Here is a 27269-nt window from a genome sequence, read left to right as displayed (position 1 = left end):
AGGCAAGACTCAGGGCTCAGTTAGCAGTTCACTAAAGCTGAGGCTATGCAGCAGACCTAATGCAAAGCCTGGTGCAGAGAGGAAGAAGGGGCTCCTAGGGGAAGCACAAAATGCTCCGCTCACATCCAGCTGGGTCGCTGCATTGGTGAGACCACAGAAATATCTCACTCAGACCCACCTGGCAGGACTTTCTTCACGAGCAATAGTTTGTGTCGGTTTTAAGATCAATTCTGTGTCCACAGAACCACGATATACTCAGAGCAAACCTTAGGACATCAATTTCTCCCCAGCTTACCTTGAAGCACACCTATAAGTGGGGAATGCTGGGGAACAGCAGTGGTATCCTCACCTTTGTTTCTCATTATCCACAGGTTTCTGGTTATTTTGTTGATGCTTTTCCTTGCTCTTGTCTGATACAGAGGGTGCGTTGTTCTTTCTAGCAACCTGAGGTCCGTTGGTCTGATTTGTCTTCTCAGCTCTCTCATTTGAGGTCTTTTTCTCCGTTGTGTCTTTCTCCTGCATTAGAAGGACAAAACATCAAATGAAACAGAAAACCTTGCAAGTATGTCTGCAGAAGCAAGACAGCAAGAGATACCCAGAAATCACAACATGCCAGCTAGCTCTGCACTTCTGAAAACATTAATCCCTCACTGAGACAAAGGAGAACCTGCTGCTTAGGGAAAACTGCACGAGTGGCACAAAGAATTCCATCCACAAGCATTTGCAGAAAGTCAGGGGGGTAAGTCACAAATCTCCAGAGGATGGAGCATAAAGAAAATGAAAGACAACCAACAGCAGCTCACAGCTTATATGTCCTTTCCACAATTGGAGCATAGATGCATAAAAAGCATGAAGATGCCCAAGCCACTGGAGAACACAGCTGGAGTAACTGAGCAACCGCTCAAAGAACTGCTAGAACTAACACACACAAGAGCAAAGACTCAAGAGGAGTTTTATTGGATTCCCTGCTTTCTCCCCATATTCCCAGCCTTATCATCTTCAGCTTTACTGACAGCACGAGAGAATCACAGCGGAAGAAGGACAAACACTTTCCAACACAACCAAATACAGGAGCTTTCACTCACACACTTACCTTGGAAGGTAAACAGCTCACTTTCTGGCTGTTCTCTTGTGTACCCTTCCCAGCCTTTGAGCTTTTGGACACAAGAGGAGTCTTTGTGTCTTGACTTGGACGTTCAACACAAGAATTCGCAGGCTTACTTTTAGGCACCTCAGTATCAGGGGAAATCCCAGAGGAAACATCTGTTCTCTCTCCTCTTGAAGCTGTTTTCTTTTTGCCATCCAAAGACTGGGAATCTTGTCTGGATTCTGAAGCCTGGCCAGCATCAGATGCAGCACTCCTCTCTTTCACACCACTCCTGACTTCATGCTGTGTGGTGCTCCCACCTCTCACCTTCTCCTTCAGTGCTGCAGAGCTGGGAGATGGGGCAGCTCCAGTATCCGTGCTGTCCTCCTTCGATGGGTTCATCACAGCCACACTGCTGTGACTGCCTCTTGAGACCATTTCCAGACCTTCAGCTTCCCTTCCCAAGCAGCCCACAGCACTGTCATTTTCCTGCACACCTTCACTGTCACTGGCAATTAAGTCAGCACTCTGTATGGCTGCTTCACTGCTCGAGGTCTGGATTTCCTGTGAAACAGCACATTCATCAGATAAGTCTACAGTTTGAGCTGGTGCCGTGCTTCCAGGAGGCAGAGAGTCCTGCTCCCCATAGCCAGAAGGACTGTTCTTTGCTTTATTCCTCTTTCTATTCTACAATTTAAGAAGAAAAAAAAAAAAAAAAAAAAGCTAGCTTACTCATCACTGAAGAGAAACTCTTTGTCACCTCTTCTACTGCAGCTAGCACAGATTTCTGCTACACTGGACTATAGGAGAATGACCACGAAGAAAAAGGACAAGACCAGCTACAGCATTATATATAAGAGAAACACAACTGACTCCTGAGAAATCTGTATTTTCAATGTTCAAAACTTTCTAAGCAGGAAAGCAGAGCAGCTGTGAGCATAATGCTCACTAACGAGATCAGAGCAGGTGCTAAGCTGGATTTGATACTTTCACCCTCAGTGTAGCAAAGAGGGAAGAGGGAAGCAATGCTGGTCAGCACATCAGCTGTCTGCATATTGCAACACAACGTCAGCAGACACATTTACAGTTTGCTTAGGAACACTGCCAGTAATATTCAGTATAACACTGACAAAGAACTTTACCTTTCTCTTTGATTTTTGGGAAGAAGCACCTGCCACGTGCTGAGGATCAGCCTCTGAGACATCACATAAAGCTGTTACATCCTCTTGCAGCGATGCTCCTCCCTCCTCCTCTTCCTTCCTTTCAGTAGCAGAAAACAACTCAGCTGCGGCACATTCAGACATGGTTTCTGAGGCACTACTCAGAACTGTTGTGCCCTCCCGCAGTGTTCCTCTCTCCTCCTCTGTTTCAGTGGTGGAAGGAGGCCCACCAGCACCTCTGTCCCTTGGTTCTCCTCCAGGCTCTGGGCCTGTATCGGGGTCAGGAGTGAGATTCACTTCTCCTATATCTGCAACAGCGAGAATGGTCATTGTTAAATTAGAGGGTGTAATGTGATGGAAAGAGAAGCGATGACAGCATAGTAGCAAAGTCCTAGGCTGCAGCAGGTGAGGATATGCTCAAATACAGCAGACGCAAGCACAGAAACAAAGGAAGGATCCTGCTTAGCCTTGGAAAGCCTCAGGTATGCAGGGATCTCCAGTGAGATAGCCTCAACTCCACTGCCAACCCTTAAATGAGGGCTGGGAAAGGGTGGATCCTGGCTCCAGCCCTTCTGGTCACCCAGGTTCATTGCATGCACCTGAGCTCCCCGGGGTTGGCCCTGCCTTCCCACAAGGTGCTCAATCACTGCTTTTTGTTAATCACTTAGCATTTCTGCTACAAAGGGTCAGGAAGGAAAACAATTCTCAGCAGCTGGTGAGTAAGCAGGATCAGTTACTGATTGAATGCAGCAGTGGGGAATAAAGCTACTCTTGTGCCTTCCAACTATCAATGGCAGCACTCTCCTTCCATAGCAGCCCCTCTCCAAAGCTCCAGCAATCGGCAGCAGAATAAGATAAGAAATCCCTGTGTTGGGGCACTGATCCATCTCTACCAAAGCATCAGCTAACACACTACTGGGGGAGCAGCAGGCACTGTGAGCCTCAACTGCCTGCCAAAAGGCTCGAGGCTCCTTGAGATGTGTGCTGACAACACGCTGCCATTTCTCAGCTTTCTTAACCTCCCGGTGAGTGGCTTTGTCACCTGCACCACACAGAGGAGAGCAGCACCCAGCAAGGAATGGGAAGTTCTCTTTTCACCCAAACTTAAAACCTTTGGTGAAATGGCAGCTTAGATCTAAATAAAGCACCAGCACCGTGCCCAATCCACCCCTCTTGAAGCCCTCAGCCCACCTCGCCTTGCAGCCCCCTACCTGCAGCCTGATCCCCCGCACCGGCAGTGGCCTGAGCCCCACACTGAGCACAGTTGGGTCCATCCCCAGGGATGTGCAGACACGTGGGGCACTCCATGCTCTGCAGGAAGCCGTGTGAGAGAGAAAAACACATGTCAATGTGAAGTAAGGGATCTTGGTCATATGACCCTTCTCACAGCACAGTGTTTATGTATGGGAATCAATTTGGGCCACGAGCACAGCGTGCAGCCATCACCCTCTGCCCTGCAGCCAGCAGGGAGGGCAGGAGACCACAGGTACGCAGGAATAAAGAAGGATGAGCGGCTCTGTGCAGAAACCTGTTAACATTACACACGTATGGGAACGCAGAGAGGGTCCAGGGTCGTACTCAGGGCCGACTACCTGCACACAAGAGCGGAGGACAGAGCGGTACCGGCAGGGTCCAAAGCCCGATAGCGGCAGCCCCGTCCCGAACACCGCCCGCACCTGCGCCCCGCGGTGAAGGCGGAGCGATGCCATGGGCGTGGCCTATATGCAAATATGAACCCCCCGTCGCCCCGACCACTCATTCACAGATCGCTCGCTCGTTCCCTCCCTCTCTGATATGCAAACGAAGGGGAAGGATGGGCCAATGGCGTGGCGAAGGGCGGGTGGAATGCTAATGAGGCCCGTTAGGTGAGGTGGGGGGACAGGGAGGCGTAGTTGCTTGCGGCGCCCGATCCGTGACGAAACGGGGGCAGCGGGAGCGGGGTGCTGCCAAAGGAACGGGGAGCGGGACGTCGGGAGAGGGCGGGTAGCACCGCGAGGAGCAGCGGGGAGATGGAGGAGCTGGGGGCCGGGATACCGGTCCCGAGGGGAGGGGACACCAGAGTGCTGTAGAGGGGGATGCCCCGTGGAGGGGGGCAGCGAGGAGGTGCCGGTACGGCCGGGATGCACCGTGGGGAGAACCGGGATGGCCCACGGGCTGAGCAGTTCCGGGTGTACCGGGAGGAGCGGGGTACCCGGGGGGTCGTGTCTCGGATCGTCCCGCTACCATAGCACAGCTCAAGAGTGCTGCCCCATCCCCGGAACCCACCGGCAGCACTCACCGACGGCACCGAGACCCGCAGCCCGACCGCTCCGCCACCGCCGTCCCCGGCGAAGTTTCGTTTTTTCACCGAGCCACCAAGTTTCCCCCGCGGAACGTCACCGCCGCCGCCCCCCGGGCCGCTCCCGGCCAATCCACGCCACGCGGGGGGAGGCGGGGGGGGACACGGGGCGGCTCCGAACAACTCCTCCGGGTCGGCTTCCGCCGCTCCTGCGTCGGCTGATGGCTGCGGACCGGGCCGGGAGCCCCGGGCAGAGCTTCAAGTGGAGTGGAGCGGAGCCTCTTTTGGCGTTCTTGTTCCACTCAGACCACCAAACCCACCCCACTTTTCCCATCTCGGAGTCTTCACAATAAACATCCCCCACGAAGTCCCGCAGACCCCAACCCAACCGCGTGCGCTCTCTCCCCGACTCCCGCGATTCCCGGGACTGCTGTCCCGTCCGGGCTCGGGTCCTTTCTCCCGGGCCACGGATGTGCCCCCGCCGGAGCTGCGAGGGGCAGCTGGAGCCGGGTGCGCTCACCTCACCTGTGGGCATAAACGGACGGACGTGAGCCGCTCAGCGCCCGCCCGGCGCTGCTGCCTCCACCGCGATATCACCGCGATGCCACAGCGATGTCACCCCTCCCTTCGACCGATGGGAGCCGTGCGGAGTGCGGGAGCTGAGCAGTGGGCAACAGAGCGACTTTCGCTTTCGTTTCCTTATGCTGTGCTCAGCCGTACCAAGAAATCGCAGGTCCATTTCTTCTTCTCGCATGTCAGCTTTCTCCAAAGCAAGATAAAGATGTGCTGAGTCAGGAACTGGAGTTCCTGTTTTCTTGTACCCCCTGATGGGGGTCAGCCAACTGCTTGTCATGATCCCTGCACCAGGCAGAGCCCAGCTCACAGGTGGGAACGCCTGGCAGAGCCTGGTAGAAATCCCCACAGAGCAGAAGGATCGCTAAGGAGCATATAACAGAGGCTTTAATTTCCAGGCAGTGTGAGCTGCAGCGTGGCCTTGAGCTGCAGGTCAGCTCCGATGTCCTTGAAATGTGCATCAAAGATTTTACAGTTCTCTGAAGTGTATCGAAGTAAGAAAAGCCTCCAGAAATAAAACATCTGATTTTAAAAGGCGGTTGCTTCCAGGATGGGGCCAACCCAAGGGGTTACTTTATCCCAGAGGCACGGAGGAATCCATCGGGTCGCTGCTCTGTCCCCACGTCTCTCCCCCAAGCACTGCCTGCCCTTGCAGGCACCAGATGTGCAGCCTTTGGGGCTGTTGGGAGCAGCTCTTGAGGCACAGAGCGAGCCCCACACCGCTGCTCTGCCTCACTGGATAAGCCCTGCAGGCAGCAGTGAGCTCTCACCGGTGCTGTCAATGCAAGCTGTCCTGCTGACCCCCAGCTCCGCTTCGCTACAGCGTGCTGAGTGAGGAAGGGGGAAAAGCAGGGTTAAGCCAGGGCTCAGCCTCACTCCCTCAGCTCCCTGAGAGCCATAAGAGCGTCTCACGGCAGCCTCACCTGCTTCCTCCCAGCTGGGAAAATGTTGGAATCCCTCCAAGTCTGCGGCCAGCAGGGCTCGGAGAACTGGGTCCTGGGGGCAGAGAGACTGGGGCTGGGAGCTCTGTGCCAGGAACCCCTCTGGGCAGCGCAGGGCAGCACATGTGCTGTGTGGGGGATGCAGCCCTTCCTCACCACCCCACAGTGTGGCTCAAGAGGCTGCAGCCACCACCCCTCTGAGACAAGGGTGCTACCAAGAGAGGCAACCACACGGTTGTGCTTTGCACATGGGCTGCTGCAAGCCAAGGGCTCACCATGGAGCAAGGAAGGCTGAGCCACCTGCACCAACCCTTCCTGGGACGTGTGAACCAGCACGGTGCTGGCAGGGCTGGGGCACTGCATGGCTGCCCACGTACCTGCAGGCTGCAGAACACCAGCGAGATGCCGTGCTTGTGCAGGTCCTGCAGCAACTCAGCCAGCCCTACCACTGCTGTGTAGTCAATGCTGCTGACGTGGTGGCAATCCAGGATGACAGAGCACGGTGGGGATGCTGCTGGGAGAACGCATGGTCATTTTCCATGAACAGTACAGGTGCCCCAGGGGACACAGCCCTGCGGATCAGGCAGCCCAAAGCTGCATTTGGTCATAGATACAGGGCTCAGCTCCCCCAGAAGTGGTCTGGGAAGCACTGGGGTCCCCATTTCCATCTGATGGCTGAGGAGCACCATACCTGCCAGCGCTCGGTCACGGATGATGTCCCGGAGGTGGTCAGCAGCAGGGAAGTGCAGGCTGCTCCCCGGCTGCACGAGCAGCACACCTTGCTCCAACACCTGCATGGGGCCCGTGGGGCTGAGTCACAGTGGGCTGAGGGCTGGGATCTGCCCTGAGCCAGGAAATGGCACACATGACAATGTGAGCCACTGTCTTTCCTGCTGGGTGAGCACACCCCCATCCTCACAGGAATTCTTCTCTGCACACACCCAATATACAGGGGAGCAATGCCTCACTCTCCTGCTCCTAGTTCCTTGGGTTCCTCCTGTGCTTTTGCTCCTTGGAACAAGACCCTGGGCTGTGCTGACAGCTGGCTGGGGACATGGGACAGGGCAGGAGCAGGACAGGGCCCTGCACCATTCCCTGCTCCTCTCAGGGAGTCAGCAAGAGCCCAAGCAGGGTGTAAGCCCACCTTGATCGGGGGCCTGGCCACAGAGTAGAGCAGGAGGATGCCTGAGACCAGCACGCCAGCCATGATGCCATACTGCACCTCCCAGAAGCAGAGCAGGAATGTCACACAGAGGGGGACGAGGTCCAGCCCTGCAAAATAGACAGCCTCAGGCTTGGCTGTGCCTAATCTTCCAGCCACCAGAACCTCAGTGTCAGGTTGGTAACCAGCAGTGGATAAGCAGAGGGAAGCACAGCAGAAAATAGATAAGGTGATGCAGCATTCTGGTGCTCCATAACCCAATTCTGGTCCCACAGAGAAGGTGAAATGGTTTTAAGCTAAAAGAGGAGAGAATTAAGCTAGGTGCAAGGAGGAAATTCTTTAGCCAGAGGTGATGAGGCCCTGGCACTGCTGCCCAGAGAAGTGTACGTGCCCCATCCCTGGAAGTACCCAAGGCCATGATGGTCCCTGGGCAAACTGAGCTGATGGGGGGCAGTTAACCCATGGCAGGCGGTGGGCCTGAAGGGGGTTATGAGGTTCCTTCCAACCCAACCATGCTCTGATTCTATGACCCAAGGGCAGAACAACTGAGGAGGAGACAGTCACTGGGTCAGCAAAAGGAGAAAACCCAAGCCGTGGACATGCAGCCCCTGGGAAGGGCTCAGGCATTTCTGGGGCCAGGGCTGAAACGCCCCATCTCACCCAGCCTGAGCATCACCCACCCCACTTGTGCCCTCACTCTTAACCCTCCAGAGCGTCCTGAAGATCCTGGCATCAAACATGGGGACCACAGCAGAGATGATGACGGCCGCCAGCGCCGCTTTGGGGATGTAGCAGAAGAGCGAGGTGAGGTAGGCCAGGGACAGCAGCACCAGGGTGCCTGTGGGACAGCAGCAGTGTCTCAGTCATGCCCCTCCATGTACTGGGACTCTCTGAGGCCAGGAGCAGCAAGGTGAGAGGCAATACCTGTGACGAGCCCCCCCATGGGGGTGCAGACCCCCGTCTGTGCATTCACTGCTGTCCTGAAACAGAACCACGCGCTGTCCCTCCTGCTGCTTGCACAGCCCTTGGGCGGGCCCCGCTGGGGGGCTGCTGGCAAACCTGGTGCCCCCCACCCACTGTGGGACTTGGGGGGCAAAGCAGCTGTGTGATGTGTCCACCTTGCTGCCAGCTGGGGGCCAGGGCATGGGAACCACCAGCACCACACAGGCTCTGCCTGAGGTCTCTGTGCCTCCCCCCAGGATGAGCCCCACCATACACCCACCGGCCAAAGCTTCCTGTGATGGGATACGAGGAGAAGAAGGAGCCCAGGATGTTGGCAGTGCCTGCAGGAAGGAGAGGGGCTGTGGATGCACAACTCGATCTGTGTCACCGCTGTCACCTCCTCTGCTCTAGATAGGCCCACCCATCCCTACAAACCCCTCAGCCTTACCCATGGCCAGCAGCTCCTGGTTGGCATCAATCCTGTAATCATTCTGTGAAGCTGCAAGGAGAAAAGCACAGCCCAGAGCGCTCAACACGCAGCCGCCATGGGAACAGCAATGTCCCCGCAGCCCCCAACCCCTCGCAGGGCCCCCTCCAGCCGTACCAAAAGCTTTGGCAATGGCGACGGTCTCCAGCACACCCACCAGGGGGACCACGGCCAGCCCAGCCCCCATGTCCTGCAGAGGAGGATGGGGAGCATCAGAACAGAGGAGCAACCCACAGCCCCGAGGTGCCGACAAAGCAGCCCCAGAGCCCGGCACCCACCTGCACCATCCTGCCAAAGGGCACAGTGCCATTGGGAACAGCCGTGGAGAAGGGTGGTGGACAGAACGGGGGAAGCCCACGGGGAACACTGCCGGTGAGTGTCAGCGGTTGGGAGCCACTCACCTGGAAGGAGTATGCCACCAGGCCAGCAGCCAGCACCACCAGGGCATTGCGTGCTGCGGGGAGAGAACGGCCCTAAAAACCTGGGGCAAAGAGGGGAATCCAGGCTGCGAGGTCCTGGGAGAGCGTGGGGCAGGGAGCAACGCACCGGTGGCACAGCTCTGGATGAGCAGGATGCTGGCCCTGGTAGGCAGTGGCTCCGTGCTGGCAGTGGGGTGCAGGCGGCTCTTCATGGCCCGCAGCCCAACGAGCGCAGCCAGGCAGGACAGCCCCAGAATGGCATCCCCAACCCTGCAATGGGATGCGTCAGGGCTGCTGCCTTGCAGGGACGCTGCGGCACAGCCGGCAAAATGAATCACCAGCAAAACACATCACCTCGCTGCAGGGGAAGGAGAGCATCTGCCCCCTACACCACCTGTGGGCTCTTCAGGGACGGGGAAGAAGGACCCCAGCGATGGGCAGGATTCGTGCAGCTGAATCCACCACCTCCCCTCCCCACAGCAATGAGGTGTGTGAAACCTGGGAGCTCCTCTCTTGGGCCACCAAAAACTGGGGGAGGACTTGTGACAAATGCACAGCCCCAAGGATGTGCTTTTGGGCTGGCAAAGTCCTAACGGGGAGCAGAGGACGGGACAAGTTTGCCCTGTGCCCCTCTTTAGGAGCCCATGTGCATCCCTATCTTCAAATTTCCAGAAAAACTGAGAAGTGTAGAGAACAAGCTCTCATGTCACTGTGCTGAGCATGGACTGAGAAACAGTCCAAGGGGTGATCAGAGGTGTGTGGTGAAGCAGCAGAGCCTGAAAGCAGCAAGGATGCACAGACGGTGCTGACCTGGTCTCCCCGATCCTCCTCAGCGTTTCATACACCTGCAGGAAAAACTGCCGAGGGATCCCCTGCAGCCCCAGCATGTTCTGTGCAGAAAGACAGCCTCATGCAAGCCCAGCACACACAGCCAGCCCAGGGCACTGCAGGCTGGGACAGCTCAGGGCAACTTCTCTGAGCTCCAACACGCAGTGAGGACAGACCTCCTGGGCTGCCCCAGGGTGCTCCGGTTCCCTTTCAGCCCCAGGCCCTGAGAGGCCTCCATCCCAGGCACCCCTGCCAGCCCCACCCCCTGCTTCCTTGCACAACCTCACACTGCGGCCCCGAGCCTGATTTTGGTTAACCACAAAGGAAGCATTGCAGCTCCAGAAGAGCCAGAGTGCTGCCCACTGTTGAGCAGCCAGCATGGCCCCAGGAGAGGGGGGCAGAGCTGAGCCCCTACCTTGACCTGGTTGAAGCTAATGGTTATGGAAGCAGCCGACGTAAAGCCCTTAATGACTGGGCAGGAAACAAAGTCCAGGAGGAAACCTGCATGGGATGAGTGACACAAATTGCTCTGCTGGCGCTGCTGGGGAGCACGGGGTGCACACTGATCTGTGACAAGTGACAGCAGCACAACACCAACATCTTAGAGAGCACAGGGGAGGCAGTGACTGCAGGACACATCTCCAGAACACAAACACACAGCAGAGGCATCTCACCGAGGTGCAGGAGCCCCATGGTCAGCTGAATGCAACCAGATAGGAAGGCGAGCAGCACAGCATAGGCAGGGTCATGGAAGGTGTAGGACGAGACAAGCAGGGACATGATGGCAGTGGGGCCCAGCGTCACATCCTTGGCGGTGCCCAGAAGGCAGTACACAAAGCAGCCCACGAAGGAAGAGTAGAGGCCGTACTGCACGGGGACAAGGAACACACAGATTGGATATAAGGAAGAAGTTTTTACACTACAAGCAGTGAGGCAGTGGCACAGGTCGCCCATAGAGGCGGTGGTGCCCCATCCCTGCAGACAGCCAGGGTCAGGGGATGGGCTGTGAGCACTGATGGAGCTGTGGGTGTCCCTGCTCGGTGCAGGAGTGGCACCAGATGGCCTTTAGGGTCCCTTCCAACTCCAACCATCCTGTGATTGTATGATTCTATGCCACCTGTGCTTGCACTCAGCCCTACCCGACCCTCCCAACCGTCCCATTCTGCTCTGCCCGCTCCAACCCGCAGTTCCCACGGGCAGGGCTGAGGGCAGCCCGGGGCTGTGCCACCCACCTGCACGGGCAGCCCGGCCACCTCGGCGTACGCCAGCGCCTGCGGCACGACCGTGAGCCCCACGGTAACGCCGGCGATCAGGTCGAGCCGCAGGCAGGACAGCGAGTAGCGCGGCAGCCAACCGAGCACGGGCAGCCTCCGGAGCACCGCCCGCTGCCACCAGCGCTGCCCGGGCTGCCGCGGGCCCCACATGGCTCAGTTTGGGCTCACGGCATCCTCGGGGGCCGCCCCGCGCCTCCCGCTGCTCCCGACAGCTTCGGGAACACAAACACCGCAGCGCTGCATCCGGCGGGCGGCCCCGCCCGGAACGGATATGAGCCATTCCGGCCGGCTCATGTGACTGGAGCAGAAGGAGGAGCTGCGGCCGCCGAGCCCCGCCGGTGTTGTTGCCGGTGCCGGTGCCGGTGCCGGTGCCGGTGCCATGCGGGTTTGGGCGTTGCCGCTGCTGCTGGGCGCGCTCCGGCTCGACGGAACCCTCGCCCGCAACGTGCTGCTCCTGCTGGGTGAGCGCCCGGGGAACGCGGCTGTGCTGCGGGGTGACCGTGAGCTGCTCCCTGCCCACCCCCCGGTTCTGTTGCCCGCAGGGTTCGGCCGGGCCGGACTCACCCCGTGCCGCAGGGCTCACCCCGCGCTCCTCTCCCCGCAGCGGACGATGGCGGCTTCGAGAGCGGTGCCTACAACAACTCGGCCATCCGGACACCCAACTTGGACGCGCTGGCACGGCGCAGTCTGCTCTTCCAGAACGCTTTCACGTCCGTCAGCAGCTGCTCGCCGAGCCGGGCCAGCGTGCTGACCGGGCTGCCCCAGGTGGGCATCCCCTGCCCGGCACTGCAGCCGTGGTGTGCTGTTCTGGAGGTCGGCACGCTGGGCATCGTCCCACCGCGTGGCCTCCCCCCGTCTGCAGCACCAGAATGGGATGTACGGGCTGCACCAGGGCGTGCACCACTTCAACTCCTTCGACGCCGTGCGCAGCCTGCCCTGGCTGCTCCGCCAGGCAAACATCCGCACAGGTGGGGACCCGGCCCAGGGAGGGCATCACTGACTGCAGCCCTGCGTGGTGCTGGGTTTGTTTATGCCCCTGCTCTGCTCCCTCCCCGGCCTCCATACTGCTTCCAATTCTGTTCTGCTGCTTTCTGGCTCCCAGCTCATGCCAGACCCACACCTCTCCCATTTGCTCGCTACTCCAGCGCTGGTGCACGCTGTGGTCGGGGCAGAGCAGTCCCAGACAGGTCCCATTTTCTGACCACACATGGAAGTGCCTCTGCATACAGCAGCATGGACTGGGGCATCACTTGTGATGGAGCAGAATCTCTGCACCAGCCCTGGGGCAGAAGGAGGGGCTGAGAGCGCCCTGCCCCTCTCCTCCTGGCCCAGCACACATCTGTTTCTGTAGGCATCATTGGGAAGAAGCACGTTGGGCCTGAGGCTGTGTATCCCTTCGACTTTGCCTACACGGAGGAAAACAGTTCTGTGCTGCAGGTGGGGAGGAACATCACCCGCATCAAAGCGCTGGTCCGGCGCTTCCTCCAGAGCCAGGACATGAGGTGGGATGGGGCCCTGTGTGCCTGGGAGCCCTGAGCACCCTGCAGGGTGGACACGGGGGGTTGTGATTGGGGGGGCAATGGGGCACACGTCATCCCCAGCTCCGCTGCCTCCCCCCTCTCCAGGCCTTTCTTCCTCTATGTTGCTTTCCACGACCCACACCGCTGCGGGCATTCCCAGCCCCAGTATGGAGCCTTTTGTGAGAAATTTGGCAATGGAGAGAGCGGCATGGGCTGGATCCCTGACTGGAAACCACAGCTCTACCACCCAGAGGATGTGCAGGTGGGAGTCTGCAGCCCTGGCGTGCCAGTGCCGCCCCTCCCACAGCCCCACACACCACTTCCCCTTTCTCCATGTAGGTCCCTCGCTTTGTTCCAGACACACCAGCTGCCCGGGCAGACTTGGCAGCCCAGTACACCACCATTGGGCGCATGGACCAAGGTAAGGGGTGTGGGAGCAGGCTGGTGCCTGCACACAGAGCTCTATCCTGCAGCTGCCCAGCTCTGCCTGCTGCCCACAGGGATCGGGCTAGTGCTGGAGGAGCTGCGGCGTGCTGGCGTCCTCAACAGCACACTGGTGATCTACACCTCCGACAACGGCATCCCCTTCCCTGGTGGTAGGACCAACCTCTACTGGTCAGGCACGGCTGAGCCCCTGCTGCTCTCCTCCCCCGAGCATCCCGGGCGCTGGGGCCAGGTCAGCTCGGCCTTTGCCAGCCTCCTGGGTAAGTGCTGCCTGTGAGGACGGAGCGGAGCTGTGCCAGTTCTCTCCTGCACTGCATCTCTGAGCTGTAGTCACCCCAGCATAGGTGGGATAAGCACGGGTGACCCTCTCGGGTTGAGCTTGCTCCCATGGGTGCCAGCTCCCTCCTCCCCTTCTCTTTCCCTGCAGATCTCACACCGACCATTCTGGACTGGTTCTCCATCCCCTACCCTTCGTACAGCATCTTTGGCACAAAGCGGGTGCAGCTGACGGGTAAATCTCTCCTGCCAGCGCTGCAGTCAGAGCAGCCCTGGGCCACCGCCTTCAGCAGCCAGAGCCACCACGAGGCCACCATGTACTACCCCATGCGTGCCATCCAGCACCGCCAGTTCCGCCTCATCCACAACCTCAACTACAAGATGCCCTTCCCCATCGACCAGGACTTCTACGTCTCACCCACGTTCCAAGACCTGTTGAACCGCACCAGGGCCGGGCAGCCCACGCACTGGAACAAGACCTTGCACCAGTACTACTACCGGGACCGCTGGGAGCTCTTTGACTGCAGCCAGGACCCCACCGAGAGCCACAACCTGGCCTCTGACCCACGCTATGCTGCCGTCTTCCAGATGCTGCGTGCGCAGCTGCTGAAGTGGCAGTGGGACACGGGGGACCCCTGGGTGTGCGCCCCTGATGCTGTCCTGGAGGAGAAGCTGAGCCCGCAGTGCCAGCCGCTGCACAACGAGCTGTGAGCCGCTCCACCAGCACTGCCTGGCTTGCAGCATGGGGATCCGTGGCTCTGCTCAGACTGAGAAGCTGTAAAACCAAACTGATGCTCAATAAAGCTTCTGGTGGAGAGCTGTGTGGCGTAACTGGGGCTTGGCACATTCTTGCCTGCGCCCTGTCCCCCTGCAGCTCTGTGCTGTGCTCACTGGGAAGCAGCCAGCAGCCTCTGGTGGGCACACAGAAGTGGTGTAGTTTTCATTTTGGCGCAATGCACACAGCATGCAGAACTGCTGTGGTGTGTGTGCTGTGGGGCTGCCCTGACTGTCACCCCAGTGCCACCCTCAGGTGCAGGGAGGGGACAGGGGACGTGGTCTCACCCAAGGGGCAGCCACTAGGCACCCTCCTACTCTTTGTGGGGCCGGGCTGTGATTAAACCCCACAGCTCAGCACAGCTCCTGAGTTCCCAAATGCCGGGGATGGAGCCAGGGTGCCCCAACCAAGGGGAGGGCTGAGAGCTGATGGTAGGACAGGCTGGGACTGCGCCCAATGGCTACAGCAACACCAACTGCTGGGAGCAAACAACCACTCTTTATTCACAGCATTTCTCCCCAGGCCCCCACCCCACTCCCAGCCCTCTTGGAGAGCTCCAGACTGCATACCACACCCAGCACACACCAACCACCACAGTCCAGTGTGCAGAAGGGACTCTCCCACATCCATCCCAAAACCATAACCAGGAGAATCCCCACAGTCCCTGACAGGTGCCAGATTTCTCACACTGACAGGTCGCTGTCTCAGAAGGCACCTTGGGTCTTTTTTTTTCCCCATTCTGTCGATGAGTTTTTCCCCATCCCCTCAAGTTCTGCAGGCCTGCTTGTGCCAGCCCCATTCTTACACCTCCTATGAGTTCATTTCAGCACAAATATGCCAGGCTCAGGCACAGCAGCTACAATACATGGGCAAGAGGCAGCACTGCTCCAGAAGGGATGGACGGATTCAAAGCACAATGGCACAGTGGCACCTGGGACAATCACCTGCTCAGGACCAAGCGACCACAAACTGCTCCCACATCGGCAGCGACACGGAGACACGCAGCACCTGGGGAGGCAAAAGTAGATCAGCCCCATCCCATGAGTCTGGGGTTCCCCCAGGAGGAGCAGCACTCACCTGGGTGTCGCTGCGGTATGAGAAGTCCTCCACGGGGACCCCATTGGCCAGGACTCGCTGAGGAGCACTGGGGACGCCCAGAACGGTGACGGCCTCCAGCAGGATCCCATCCAGGTGGCCACCCGCCCGCAAGATCTGGCTGAGCACGGCACCCTGTGGAGACAGGGAAGGTCAGCCAATGCCCCTGGGGCCTCCAGGGATCCTCTCCTTTCCCCAGCCAGCACTGCTGGCACCGCACTGCGAGCAGCTCAAGGAGATGCAGTGATAGCAGGGCTCACCCTGGGGACCTCGGTATGATGTGGGTGCACCAGTGCCCCCGCCAACTCCCAGCCCCCTCCCATGCTCACGCGTGCAGCCAGGAAGAGGATCTCAGTGCAGTCCCCCTTCTCGAAGCTCTGCCAGCTCTCCCCATCGTCCCAGTACAGCTCTCCACGGGCGAAGCCATCCGGCGTCAAGGCCACCACCACGGTCATCCCCTTCTTGCGGGACTCAACTGTGTTCAATCCGGGCTCCTGGGGGCGCAGGGTCAGACCCAGGCCCTGCCCCAAACCCATGCACAGCCATGGAGTGGCTGGGTCCCATTGTCATTGGGGTGTCACATGGAGAGAGCTCACCTGCAGGGGCAGGATGTGCCCTGCTCGGATGTGCACGTTAATGGTGTCCAGGGGGGCTGCTAAAAGGATCCATTGCCCTTTGCTGTGGATGGTCGAGTCCTAAATAAGAAGAAGAAGAAAGGCTGCATCCCGGGGATCAGTGCATCCATGGGGATCCAGCAGAGCATCACAGCCCTCAGCCTGCCACGAGGGATGGAAGTGTCACAGCTTTGTGGACAGCTCACAGGTCATATGTTGTGATGAGATGGAGGGAGACACACACCGTCCCACAGCCAGCACTTACCCCTGTGAAGCTGTACCACGTCCCAACTGGGAAATAGCCACTGACTTTGGTCTGTCCCTGCTCCAGCACCGGCGTGATCAGCAGCCCTGCGCCCCACAGCAGCTGGCGGTCCACGCTCCACGTGTTGGGATCTTTGGGGAACCTGGGAGGAGTGAAGGGGCAGCACCACAGCAGAGCCCATCCCGCACCCACTGCCCCATGCCCAGCACCTGGCACTCACTCAAGGAACAGTGGCCGTGCCACCGTGTCCCCAGCCACGTGTGCCCGGTGGAAGAGGGTGTAAAGGTGGGGCAGGAGGGAGTAGCGGAGGCGGAGGGCCCTCCTCATGGCATCCTGTGCAGCCAGGCCAAAGGCATAGGGTTCCTGTGGCTGTGAGAAGCGGGAGGTCAGGCAGTGCATGGATGTGCGCATGCAGTGATGGATGGGAACACGGCCCTCGGCCCCATGCTCACCCGGTTCCCGTGGTCGTTGTGGTTCCTCATGAAGGGGTAGAAGGCACCCAGCTGGGTCCAGCGCACGCACAGCTCCTCGGACGTGTCACCCGCAAAGCCACAGATGTCAGCACCCACCAGTGGAACCCCGAGGAGGTTGAAGAGCAGCACCTCTGCAGGATGCACAGCGATGGCACAGCGGCACAGGGATGGCTGCACAGCCCCAAAAGGAAGAAGGGGACGCGGCCCCGCAGCCCACCTGGCACGGAGCGGGCCAGCTGCTCCCAGCTGCTCTCCACATCCCCTGTCCAGTGCCCTGCATAATGGCCGTGTCCCGCAAACGTGGAGCGCGAGATGACGAAGGGCCGCGTGCCCCGCACCCTGAGCAGTGCACTGCAGGGAGGGATCAGGGCTGAGCCCTGTGCTGGGGGCACGGCAGCTGTGCTGCAAACCCCTCCTGCTCCCTGCGTCCCCAACCAAATCCGAGCCCATCCCAATGGCACCAGCATCTCCACCTCCCACCCAGTGGGCTGACGCTTACTTGTGGGAGGCGATGGCCTCGGTCAGCCCGTACAGGCTGTGCAGGTTGTAGTGGGAGGACAGGTGCTGCTGGCTGGAGGCACAGATGGTGCCTGCCTGCAGGCGGCCCCCAAACACACCTGCACAGAGAGGTGAGGTGAGCTGGGGGCTGCCAACAGAGCACTGCCCACGGAGCACCCCCAGCGCTGCTCACCTGGCACGTATGGGGGCTTCTCCAGGCTGCTGTCAGGGCAGCCGTCCTGGGAGCCCTCCACAAAGTTGGACGGCTCATTCATGTCCTGAGGAAGGCAAGGAGGAGCCCTCACTGCTGGAGAAGTGGGGAGCGGGGAAGGTGGGGAAGGAGCTGGGGAGTTGCACAGGCCACTCACAATCCACATGCCATCAAATGGCACCCGCTGGTGGAAGTCCTTCACCATGTCGTGCCACCACTCGTGCGTCTCAGGGTTGGTGAAGTCTGGGAAAGCCGTGGGGCCTGGCCACACCTGCAGGAGGGTCAGTGAGGGGCAGACCCCCATTCCCATCTCTGGCATCCCTCGAGGTCCCCTGGGTGCTTCCCTCCTTCCCACCACTCCCCACAGCCCCCACACGGCCCCCACACTCCAGGACGGGGCTGTGCCCCTCACACCTTCCCAATAAGTGGTTGCCCCGTGGCGTTGCGGATGAACACTCCTCGCTTCAGTCCATCGTCGTAGGGCCAATAGGTGCCAGGTGGCCCTGAGCTGCTGATGCCAGGATCCTGCAGAGCACAAAGCTGGGGCATCACCAGCAAGGACAGGGAACGGCTCCCAGCCCCACTCCTGTATGGGATTCTGCAAAACCCAGGAGAGCAGAGGGCGAGGATGTGGCCGCGGTGATTAGAATCACAGAGTAATTAAGGTTGGAAAAGATCTCCCCAAACTCAACCCTAACCCATCACACTGACCATGTCCCCAAGTGCCACATCTCCACGATTCTGGAACACCTCCAGGGCTGGTAACCTCCCACTCCCCTGAGCAGCTGTACCAATGCATCACTGCTCTTTTGGAGAATAAAAGTTACCTAATACCAACCCATAATAGTCGTGCTCCAGACCCCTCACAGCTCCACTGCCCCTCTCCGGACACGCTCCAAGGCCTCAGTGTCTCTCTTGTAGTGAGGGACCCAAAGCTGAGTGCATCACTCACCACTGACTCACTGCGTTCAACTGGCCAATGATCGAACACTGATCAAGGGCTACTAAGAATCATCCAACCCCATCTCGTGATTTATCATAAAAGTATGAATAAACCCCAGACTGCCCCTAAACCGTGTAGGACTCAACCAATGAGGTGAGCAGGCCACGTCCCTCACCACAATCATGACATAGCGCAGGCCACGCTGATGGAAGTCGTGCACCATGTCGGGGTAATCCCTGAAGGTTTCCTTGTTGTAGGTAAAGTCCCTCTTTGCATCCATGTAATCCAGGTCGTTCCACTGTACATCCTGCAGGGCAGCGCCCAGTGAGGAGCAGCCCCACATGGCGCCCAGCCACCCCACACCCATTGCCACGTACCAGGGGGAAGCGCCCAGCCGACATGTTGGCTACAGCCTGCCGGGTGGTGGCAGTGGAAGAATAACCCCAACGGCACAGGTGGAAGCCCAAGGCCCAGTATGGGGGCATGAAGGGGAACCCTGTGGGGCAGGAGAGCGGCTGCTAGCAGGGGTGGTGACATGCTATGAGCACTCGAACCCCATCGCCATACTGTGCCATCCTACCAACGACATCCAGGTACTGCCGCACCACATTCTGGGGGTCGGGGCCCAAAAAGACATAGAAGTCCAGGATGCCTCCTGTTGTGCGCCAGGTCAGGGCTGGGCTGGGCTGCAGGAGCACATCTGGGAGTGCAGGCAGTGGTTAGTGCAGAGTCAGTCCTGGTGTGGCCACGTACCTGGCAGCACTCACCCATGGCATTGCTGTTCAGCAGGAAGACACCATGCGCAGAGCCACCGTCCTCCAGCACCAGGTAGAAGGGATGGGAACCATAGAGATTGACCTGGGGCTGGAGCAGAGCTCAGGTGAGACTCCAGTGCCCGCCCACCCCTCGCCAACCCCATCACCCCTCGGCCCCGTCCGTACCGCGGGTGCCATGTCCCGGTTCCACAGTGTGACCTTGGTCCAGGCCGTGTCGAGGATGAGAGGGGTCAGGCGCTCCCCCAGCCCAGAAATGAAACGAGAGGGCAGAGAGGTGGAAATCTGCAGGAACTGGTCCGCAAAGAACAGCGGAGCGACGCTGGTGTTGAGCCTGCGGGGAGGAGCGGGGAGTGCAGCCAAGGCACGGCACGGGGCAGGACCGGGGCTCGACACTTACAGGACCTGCACTTACAGGACCTGCCCGCCGGGCTGCCGGAACACGACGATGCCGAACGGGTCCTGGAGCAGCTGCACCCCATACAGCGCGTCGGCCGCACGGATGCTCACCCGCGGTGTGGCCATGGGCACCTCGTAGCGCTGCCGCGCCGGATCGCGGAGCTGCGGGGAAGAGGGGCTCAGCGGGGCCGGCGGAACGGGAAGGAAGGAGGGGATGGCGGAGCACCGGGCGCACCGTGAAGCGCAGGCGGCTCTCGGTCTCCAGCGCCACGTCCAGCCGCAACGCGCCCACGTCCGCGGGCAGGAAGCTGGGCACCACGCGGCGGAGCCGGGCCGCGTAGCCGCCGGCCGTGGCCGTCACGTTGTCCGCCCGGTAGCTGCGGTAGCCGCGGGGGAAGAAGCACCAGGGAGGGCCGCCGTCGCCGGGGCCGGACGGAGCGTAGCAGCAGCCCCGCGCCTCGCAGCCCGCCCGCGCCAGCAGCCGCTCGGGGCCGCAGTCGAAGCGTTCGTCCGGGGGCACCGCGCAGGCGGAGTCCGCGGAGCCGCGGGCGGAGGGGAGCGAGCGGAGCAGCAGCGCCAGCAGCAGCGCCCGCCGCCCCGCCATGGCCTCGGCTCCGCTCCTTCCGGGCTCCGCTTTCCCTTCCCGGTGTGCGCGGCGCCGCCTCCCGCTCCCACCGAGGCACCGCAACTCCGCTCCGCTCCGCACCCACGACCCCCGGAGCGCTGGGGCTGAGCGCGGCCTGAACGCGCGGAACGGATGAACCCGTGTCGGGAAATAAAAGACACGGAACGGATGAAGCAAAATAAACAAAACACGCTTTGCAATAGCACGTCTTTAAGGAGGATTTGCATTTTTCTCTCTCTTTTTTTTTTTTTTTTTTAAACACATTTCCTTTATAAAACCTACCCACTCTCGCCCTTGGTTGCATTGCCCAGAACTGGTCCCACACCTATCAGGCTTCCTGCGAGCCCAGCCCGGATTCCAGGCACTCCCCGAGCCACTGCAGGGCCGGGCGGTGCTGCGGCTGCTCCTGCTGCACCCGGTGGACAATGGCACTGACAGCACGGAGCCGCTCCTGCAGTTTTTGCTGCTCGTTTGTGCAGGTCTGCTCGGAGCTGCACAGGGGTGTGTACTTCCCTTCCTTCAGTGCCTGCAGATGCTTCTGGCGTGTCTGATAGGCCACAATCTCCAAAAGGTTCTGAGAAAAGCAATAACAAAAATTGCTTTGATAGCAGGCTGCACGCAGCAAAGAAAACAACACAAACAACACGATTCAAGGCACAGAAGTACTGCCACCATTGTATTTTGAAATGGAAGGGATTCTTAAGCAGGAAAGTGCATCTTCATATTGAGTGTTGTAGATGTATGGTGACATCACATCATTCCATAAACCACAAAAATACCCACGCATACAAGGATATGCTGGGGTCGTTGCCAGGACAAGGTTTGACAAGCTTAAAATTTCATAGGATGCTATTCAAGACCTTGAGCTGGCTCTCAAATTAGTGTTCTCCCCCTGCCCCGTACAGTTTTATGCAGTGTTTCCAAGGAAAATGCTGCAGGCTGATGGTTCCAGGTGAATGCTGCCTCACCAAGAGCATACCTGTAGCATCAGGTCAGGACTGTCCTCTTTGAGGACAAGCTTAGTTAACTCAAAGTGCTGCTAACATCAAGTGTGTCCAGCTCAAGATGGTGAGACGAGGAGACAGGGGCTGGCAGCACAAGGAGGCAGCAGGTTCCACTCACCCATCGCTTTCTGTACCGAAGACATTCCGTGTGTGAATCGAGGCCCTGGGACTCAGTCTGCAGCATGCACATTTCTTGTTGCTTTTCCAACAGGCTGGCACTAAGGGATGCCTGGGTACTCTCCAGCTCCAGGATAATTTTGTTGCAGTCTTGAGCATTCTAGTAAATGCAAGAGAAGGAAATGGCAGACTATGGATTCTGGTTCTTGAGTTCAGCTACACTCCCAGCACCACGGTTTGGGGCTGACAGTTTGTTTTCTTCACAGTAGGCAGCACAGTTTTGGATTTAGGATGAAAATAACACTGATTACATACTGATGTTTCAGTTACTGCTGAGCAGTGATTACACTGAGTGAAGGACATTTTTGTTTCTCACGCTGCCCCACCAACAAGTCTACTATCTTCAAAGCTATTTAAAACGAGTTCCCAAAGCCTGCCCTCTGTGCAGGGCCAGGCCTGAGTCTGTGTACTGCCATCCCATGCACCTGTGCTAAGCACACATTAGTGCTAATTACAAGGCAAAGGTTGGCTGTGTCAACTCGTGCAGCACTGCTTTGCTTGCTCACCTTCTGGGTTTCAGCAATCTTCTTTCTCAGCTCCTCTTTCTTGCGGCAGAAGTCACTCTTGGTGATACGTTTCTTATCTGTTTTGTTCTGACCTTCCCCACGAATTGCTATGGCCTCTCTACGAGAAACAGATGCCTCCATGTCACGAATCATCTTCTCCTGCTGCTTCATCAGCTGGCTGTAGCGGACCTGCCATTTGTCAAAATATAAAAGTAGAACAAAAATAACAAATGGTTACAAATGGCACCTAATTGAAGTCTTCTGCGTGGCACATCCCATCGACATAAATCAGATCCATGTGACACATAAGCCTTTGCAAGCCAAATTTTGTTCTAAATCAAAACCTAGTTTGCCCTGTATAGTTCTGGAAGGCAAAGGACTGCCTTAGTTACCAGCTCTGTATCAACATGTCTAAAGCAGCTGTCAGAATGTTTTACTGAATATCATTAGCAGTAGCAAAAGCAGAAGAGCAGAAATATCTTGGGAATGAAAGGAAGAGCTGCTTCACCAGAAGAGTTCTGGAACCAGTAATTAAGATGAGGCAGTATTAGTAATCAACATTTCTTTGCTTATTGGAGTCACAAAATAAGATGATGTATTTCATTAAAAAAAAGAAAACAGGTATTTCTAAATCCTGCTGCAGCACACAATGGCTCACCTGCATTCTGTGAATCTCTGCTCTCATGGCTCGGATTTCTCCTTGTCCTCTCTCAGAATCCACTGCTGAGCGCATCTCTTTTGTCAGCTGGATCTTTTTCTCCCACAGCATGATTTGATGCCTTCAGTGACAAAAAGGGAAAGGAGGGCCTTTGTAAACGACAGAGAGAATGCTCTCTTTGTGTAGCAGTGGCAGCACGCTGCTGAGGCTGATTCTGAACACAGAGCAACCTAAAAGTTTGCACACAAGACATGTAAAGTGGCAGCAACAGCACAGCGTGAAGTCAGACAGGAAGCTCCACAATTTATAAGCTGTCGTGATGACTGAAAACAAGCAAGCCCAGACTGACAGGACTGATGGAGCACAATTAATTGCCCAGGACAGCACACTGGCTTTGGGTTAATAACAGATCATTGTGACATCCAGAACAAGTATGCTGGGATCATTAAAACCAATATCCTCTCAGCTTTTGCTGGTTCCAGGGACAGCTAATGCACCTTTCAGTTTCTCCATTTCAAAAATTCATTAAACTCCTTTCAACTTCTCCCAGAAAGACAGAGGCACAATTATAGGTGCTGGTTGAGTTTGGTGACTGGAGAAAAAAGGCAACACGGACCATTATACAGTAGTTCTAAGACTGTGGCATTAAGCAAGAAACTCTCTGGTACCTACTCTGCTTCCACCAGGCTGTTTAAGAGTCTTTCCTTCTCCTCAGTCAATTGGCTGTGCTTCTCCTGCATCTCAATTGATTCCTTTTCTGCTGCCTGGATTTGGGAAGTGTAAAACAATACAAATTTGTCAGACTGAGAAAGATTCACAGCATCACTGTTTATCTCTGATCTGCATATCCCTTCTGGTTGTCACCTTCTTATGCTCCAAGAGTGGCATACCTGACGAGTTTCTGCTGTGAGATAAAGGACCATCATCCTTAAACAATAAAGAAATTGATGCTCTTTCTGTGCATAACTATATAATTTCCACTTAGCCACACTGTTTTATAGCACAAAACTATTTTTCTCTGGGCCACCTGCTGTACAGATCTCTCAAAAGCCCAGTCTGACCATACCACAGGAGCTTCTGTACCTTGAGAGAGCGTACAAACTCGTTCTCTGTGATAATGTTGCCATACTGCAGCTCTGTGAAGCTGCTGTTGTTCTTGTTGATCAACACATTCAGCTTTATCAAGTCATTGGATATGCTCTTCATGTGACGTTCAAGGTCTTTCTGCTCTTTTATTTCCTGTTGGATTTCATCTACGGGTGAGCAGAAAAAGAAACGTAAAATTCCTGTGAGCAGCAGGTTGAGTACAACCAAGTCCTACCAATTTGCTGTTAGAGCAAACAGCCCTGCACGTGGAGCCATCTGAGTGCCACACACCCAGCCAAAACATTTTTCCACACAGCCCAAAACTCAGATAAAGCTTTTGATAAAGACCGCTGCTGTGAAAAAGAGCTGGTTTAGGAAACTATCACCTGTGGGAACGTTTGCCTGCCAACTATCTGCAAGCTTTGGATAAAGGCATGGAATTCATGACGTGGCCACTTTGGTTGAACAGTTTCAGTTAAGGCAGCAGATTGATCATTATAGGAAATGTAACAAACAAAACAGCAGGAGGTGCCTGGCTCTTAGCCCCACAGTGCACAGGGCCACGTGCATTATTGCTTGCACACATAAGTGAGAACTGAGGGCATTCGTTGGTGAAGGACTAACACAGAACTGTGAGCTTTTTCTCCCTTTCTTACCTCCACTCGTGGCCAAATATTTTAGGGAGGAGTTGGGGAATTACTTACTTTCAGTGCGCACCTTCTTCTGCTGCATTATTGTGATCTGTTTCTTTAACGTGTCCAAGGAGGTGAGCTGGTCCTCCTGCTCATGGGTTAGCTTGAGCAGCTCTCTCTGCAGATTGAGCCAGTACTTCTGCAGCATCATCACCTCAGAATTACATTCTTCTATCTCCTTGGTCAGCTTGTTGATCTCAATTTCCAATGGTCCCAATTCTTGCCCCTGTACGAGGGCAAGGTTTGGGATCAGTTAGGTGGAAGGTTCTGGAGAACTTGTTTATAGCACCATTGCAGAAGGCAGTTGAGCTGCTGCAATACCTAACTCCCTGCTTCTGTTTCCCATGAGTTGAATGGCTCTAATAGGAGTGTATGACCTCATAAATGCAACAGCAACCTGCAAGGTCCTCAGGTTCTGTAGTGACAGGGCCACCTAAGTGCTAACAATAGGCACAGCTGGACATTCAGAAGCTTACAAAGTATATGCCACGGTACAAATTCTCACATTGGTATCCATGATGAACTTCAGTGGCAGGAACAGATCTGGGTATCACCCAGACAGGGCCAACTCTCAAATTAAGTCACAGGCTGTTCCATTCTCCTCTTGTTGATCTCTCTATATTTTATACTGGTACCCTATTTACTCCCAGGGCGTTGATGTCATTCAACATTTTCTTCAGGTACAAACAACTCTGTGCTGAATTCTGCACTAGGCACACCCTCCTTGCACAACAGTTCCCTACTTTCAGTTTCCCTTTGCACGCATTAAGCACTGACTGACAAACAGAAGCAGTCACATTAACTAGTGCTGCTTTTGAATCACCATATCGATGCCTGGAAGTTTTAACAATGCAACCCTCACACAGTTACATTTATCAAGGACATCTGTGGCCAAGACAAAGAATAAGATCAAATTGGGATCAAAATGCAAACAGACGAACCCCTTGCTGAGAAAGAAGTGCCTCCAGCTTCTGGTTGTACTGCCTGATGACCCCTTGCTTGTTCTCAATCAGGAGGTTGCACTTTGAGATCTCACTTTCACTACGACTGATTAGATGGTGGATGTTTTTTATTTCCTTGTCCAGCTCACACAGTGTTTTTTGGAGGACCGTCAGCCTGCAGTTAGTGTGAGTTGTGTTCAGGATAACCTGGCTCATATCATTTTCAATCTTGGAAAAATGCAGCTCCTAGTAGTAGACAGAAGACAAGTTAGTATCACCAGCAGTAATTAATTCACAGATTTATAATGCCCGTTTAGCAAAGAATCAGGGAATTTAGATTCTACACCCAGGTCTGTGCTACAAGCTGTTACATACCATGACTGTACCTTTGTTTACCCAACCATTAACAGGAGATATCAATATTTACTTCTGCCATAAGGTTGTTGAAAAACATTAAGAAGTGTAAACATCCCTAAACCCAAAGATACCATGCTGATCGCTTCTGTATTCCCAGCCCAGATGTCTCTAGATACTTGGCTAACATAGTAGGACATATTGTACCTTCTCCAAAATGCACTTCTCACTTAACAACATCTACAGTAACCAGAAAGAGTGGCTATGTCTATTGTTTGTTCGAGTTATGAATGCAGCTTTCAAGAACATGCCTGCTACTTTTGTCCATCCTGCACCACACAGAGCTACAGTTTGGTCTTTTCCAAGCCCATCATCTCTGCATTTTACTGTGCAACACAGACACTAATAGGAGTTGATGCAGAATATCCAGAATGTCCAGACTTCTTCCAAGATCTAAGAACATGTAACACTTCATAGCGTCATTCATCATATTGCCTCCTTTTTTAAAAAGTAAAGATTATGTGTCATTGGATGAGCAAAACTGGGGTCAAAAACTCAACAAAGCTTCAGTTGTGGAGCTGAAGAAGCAAAGATACTGCCAAAACACACTTGCAAGACATTGCTCTAGGCGATGATTGCGGCCTGTTTCACTCACAAACAGAGAACATACTATACCAGATCTGTTTTCCTCTGATGAAGTTTTGCAACCAGCTGTGAGAAGTGCTTTTCTGCTTTGTTGGACGTTATCTGGTCCTGCAGCTTTGCCATGATCTCACTCTCTATCTGCTCTTTGGCTTCAGTTCCTTTCTGTATATCCTTACTAATGGACAACAACTCATTTAGACGAGCAGCTCGATCCTAAAAGGTAGGGAAGCACAAAGAGGATCACTGCAACAGTCTGGGGAAAGGAGATTAAATCTTTATGCACAATTCAAAAGTGTTGCTCTTCCCAGTGACTCCTCTCACCATCTTGATCCTGCTGACAGCCTGCTGTGTCTCCTCTAGAATGTGAGTATAGCTGCCAGATTCAAGCTTCAAGGCCTCCTGCATTGAAAGGCACTGGGCAATCAGTTTCTTCGTAGTGTTGGCATCATTATGTGAACGGTTCAGTATAGTGACAAGCATCTCATTCTTCTCCTCCTCCTTCCTGATTGACTTTCTATAGCCATGGATGTTTGTTTCTATGGACTTGAGGTCATGTCTGTACTTGCTGAGTGGCAAAGAAGATGAAAAACCTCACATAGGTTGACTTGTGCTGAACAATCATCTAAAATTGTTCTTTCAAACATGCTACTGCAGCAACAAATAACCATCTTTATAAGGAAATCTAGTGTAGAGTGTGCAGAGTTCCCAAAAGATGGACTGAGATATTAAGTTTTAAAGGAAAATGCATGTAGGAAAATCTTTCATTTCCTCTACTGCCATTCTTTTCCATGCTTACCAGGATGTCACCATACAAAAACATTTTTTTGTTCTTGCTTTCAGAGAATCAGTCAAGTTTTGTCTCCAGATCCAACAAACGCTTCATTTGGCAACAATAAGATAGTTTTCCCAAAGACTTTTAAAGGCATCACAAAATCTTAACCAAAAATGATATAAAGATCAGGAAGGATTTGTTTCTCTTGAGACTGAGGAATGTTGCAAAAGTAAAGGGACTTTTAGAAGGAATAAAATTCAAATAAAAGAAATGCTATTCAGCTTAAAGCAAAAGAAAACAGCACACCATACTTGGGGAGATAAGTGTGTTGTGGATCAAAACTGGTAACAAAGAAATGTACTTCTTAGCCAA

At 55.6% G+C, this 27269-nt stretch overlaps 5 protein-coding genes across 26 annotated transcripts in view; 1 reads left to right on the top strand and 4 right to left on the bottom strand.

The window, feature by feature from the left end:
* RNF213 (ring finger protein 213) overlaps window positions 1-5209 on the bottom strand; it is a 48050-nt gene extending 42841 nt beyond the window's left edge. The window contains exons 1-5 of one of the 5 annotated variants that reach the window (XM_085240207.1): window positions 5051-5209; window positions 3459-3558; window positions 2230-2555; window positions 1094-1774; window positions 350-516 (exon numbers count right to left, since the gene is read on the bottom strand). In XM_085240207.1, the coding sequence (XP_085096333.1) occupies window positions 350-516; window positions 1094-1774; window positions 2230-2555; window positions 3459-3555 (1271 nt within the window). In that variant the 5' untranslated portion in view covers window positions 3556-3558; window positions 5051-5209. Of the gene's footprint in view, window positions 1-349; window positions 517-1093; window positions 1775-2229; window positions 2556-3458; window positions 3559-4512; window positions 4915-5050 lie in introns of those variants that run through there. The other 4 variants (XM_085240209.1, XM_085240208.1, XM_085240206.1 and 1 more) reach the window with 4 other exon arrangements.
* A 254-nt stretch (window positions 5210-5463) lies between these two features.
* Window positions 5464-11446, bottom strand: SLC26A11 (solute carrier family 26 member 11). Of its 14 annotated transcripts, none has more exons than XM_085240223.1 (17): window positions 11110-11426; window positions 10552-10744; window positions 10293-10444; window positions 9860-9939; window positions 9177-9319; window positions 8909-9084; window positions 8748-8820; window positions 8592-8642; window positions 8424-8502; window positions 8126-8181; window positions 7899-8039; window positions 7184-7311; window positions 6731-6830; window positions 6417-6553; window positions 6022-6094; window positions 5869-5925; window positions 5464-5777 (listed from the first exon to the last, which is right to left on the bottom strand). In XM_085240223.1, exons 1-17 carry the CDS (start codon window positions 11299-11301, stop codon window positions 5668-5670), a joined length of 1941 nt encoding a protein of 646 aa, XP_085096349.1. In that variant the 5' UTR covers window positions 11302-11426; the 3' UTR covers window positions 5464-5667. The 14 variants fall into 14 exon arrangements, with proteins under 14 accessions (XP_085096349.1, XP_085096350.1, XP_085096351.1 ...); XM_085240224.1 differs by having other exon boundaries at window positions 6417-6550; window positions 11110-11425; XM_085240225.1 differs by having other exon boundaries at window positions 8424-8484; window positions 11110-11425.
* SGSH (N-sulfoglucosamine sulfohydrolase) lies at window positions 11420-14222 on the top strand. Of its 2 annotated transcripts, none has more exons than XM_085240238.1 (8): window positions 11420-11612; window positions 11756-11916; window positions 12014-12119; window positions 12503-12653; window positions 12777-12933; window positions 13011-13092; window positions 13172-13375; window positions 13543-14222. In XM_085240238.1, the coding sequence occupies exons 1-8, from the start codon at window positions 11531-11533 to the stop codon at window positions 14100-14102; spliced, it is 1503 nt and encodes a 500-aa protein (XP_085096364.1). In that variant the 5' UTR covers window positions 11420-11530; the 3' UTR covers window positions 14103-14222. The 2 variants fall into 2 exon arrangements, with proteins under 2 accessions (XP_085096364.1, XP_085096363.1); XM_085240237.1 differs by having other exon boundaries at window positions 11420-11651.
* Window positions 14223-14681: 459 nt separating this feature from the next.
* On the bottom strand, window positions 14682-20366 carry GAA (alpha glucosidase). 4 transcript variants are annotated; one of them, XM_085240211.1, is made up of 19 exons: window positions 19673-20366; window positions 19439-19599; window positions 19207-19332; window positions 19033-19129; window positions 18846-18965; window positions 18643-18761; window positions 18441-18572; window positions 17737-17847; window positions 17480-17593; window positions 17305-17389; window positions 17113-17230; window positions 16831-16964; window positions 16593-16744; window positions 16361-16509; window positions 16141-16282; window positions 15858-15956; window positions 15591-15755; window positions 15244-15396; window positions 14682-15174 (listed from the first exon to the last, which is right to left on the bottom strand). In XM_085240211.1, the coding sequence occupies exons 1-19, from the start codon at window positions 20364-20366 to the stop codon at window positions 15115-15117; spliced, it is 2931 nt and encodes a 976-aa protein (XP_085096337.1). In that variant the 3' UTR covers window positions 14682-15114. The 4 variants fall into 4 exon arrangements, with proteins under 4 accessions (XP_085096337.1, XP_085096338.1, XP_010719733.2 ...); XM_010721431.2 differs by having other exon boundaries at window positions 14684-15174; window positions 19207-19372; window positions 19454-19599; window positions 19673-20172; XM_085240212.1 differs by having other exon boundaries at window positions 19439-20173.
* Window positions 20274-27269, bottom strand: part of CCDC40 (coiled-coil domain 40 molecular ruler complex subunit) — an 11276-nt gene continuing 4280 nt past the window's right edge. The window contains exons 9-18 of the mRNA XM_003211486.4: window positions 26447-26690; window positions 26156-26338; window positions 25127-25372; window positions 24198-24411; window positions 23491-23660; window positions 23080-23171; window positions 22408-22528; window positions 21750-21938; window positions 21185-21343; window positions 20274-20636 (exon numbers count right to left, since the gene is read on the bottom strand). Of these exons, the coding sequence (XP_003211534.2) occupies window positions 20391-20636; window positions 21185-21343; window positions 21750-21938; window positions 22408-22528; window positions 23080-23171; window positions 23491-23660; window positions 24198-24411; window positions 25127-25372; window positions 26156-26338; window positions 26447-26690 (1864 nt within the window). The 3' untranslated portion in view covers window positions 20274-20390. The remainder of the gene's footprint in view (window positions 20637-21184; window positions 21344-21749; window positions 21939-22407; window positions 22529-23079; window positions 23172-23490; window positions 23661-24197; window positions 24412-25126; window positions 25373-26155; window positions 26339-26446; window positions 26691-27269) is intronic.

The sequence above is a fragment of the Meleagris gallopavo genome, chromosome 20 (assembly GCF_905368555.1).
Source record: "Meleagris gallopavo chromosome 20, MGAL_WU_HG_1.1, whole genome shotgun sequence".
NCBI lineage: Eukaryota > Metazoa > Chordata > Aves > Galliformes > Phasianidae > Meleagris > Meleagris gallopavo.
The sequence above is the reverse complement of the archived record's forward strand: the minus strand, read 5'-3'. Positions and strand labels throughout refer to the sequence as shown.